Here is a 283-nt window from a genome sequence, read left to right as displayed (position 1 = left end):
CTCACCCTCCTGGGGGAGCGATGCCTGCCCGATTCGGGATATCTCTCTCCCCAGGACCCGATGGAGCTGTGTGGGCAGCTGGGACTCTGCTCCTCTGCCTCAGCGCTGCCCCTCCATACGCTGCTCACAGAGAAGGTGACGCAGGTCCTGAGCACATTTGGGGTAAGCAGGGACCCCCCTGACTCTGCTGTGCTCCTTCAAATCCAAACGCAGGGAAGGGGGAGCCTTATTTTGCATTCCTTTTCCTCGAGCATCTTCATTTTTCCAAGGCTGGGAATGCCTC

General features: G+C 58.7%; 1 protein-coding gene across 1 annotated transcript in view; it reads left to right on the top strand.

Moving 5' to 3' along the window:
• LOC104502063 (proactivator polypeptide-like) overlaps positions 1–162 on the top strand; it is a gene marked incomplete at its 3' end in the record, with an annotated part of 6,314 nt that extends 6,152 nt beyond the window's left edge. Inside the window, exon 8 of the mRNA XM_010145977.1 lies at positions 55–162. Coding sequence (XP_010144279.1) covers positions 55–162 — 108 coding nt within the window. The remainder of the gene's footprint in view (positions 1–54) is intronic.
• Between the last annotated feature and the right edge of the window lie 121 nt (positions 163–283).

The sequence above is a fragment of the Buceros rhinoceros genome, unplaced genomic scaffold, assembly GCF_000710305.1.
Source record: "Buceros rhinoceros silvestris isolate BGI_N320 unplaced genomic scaffold, ASM71030v1 scaffold34771, whole genome shotgun sequence".
NCBI classification, from domain to species: domain Eukaryota; kingdom Metazoa; phylum Chordata; class Aves; order Bucerotiformes; family Bucerotidae; genus Buceros; species Buceros rhinoceros.
Note: the sequence above shows the minus strand (reverse complement) of the source record. Positions and strands in the feature narration are given on the sequence as shown.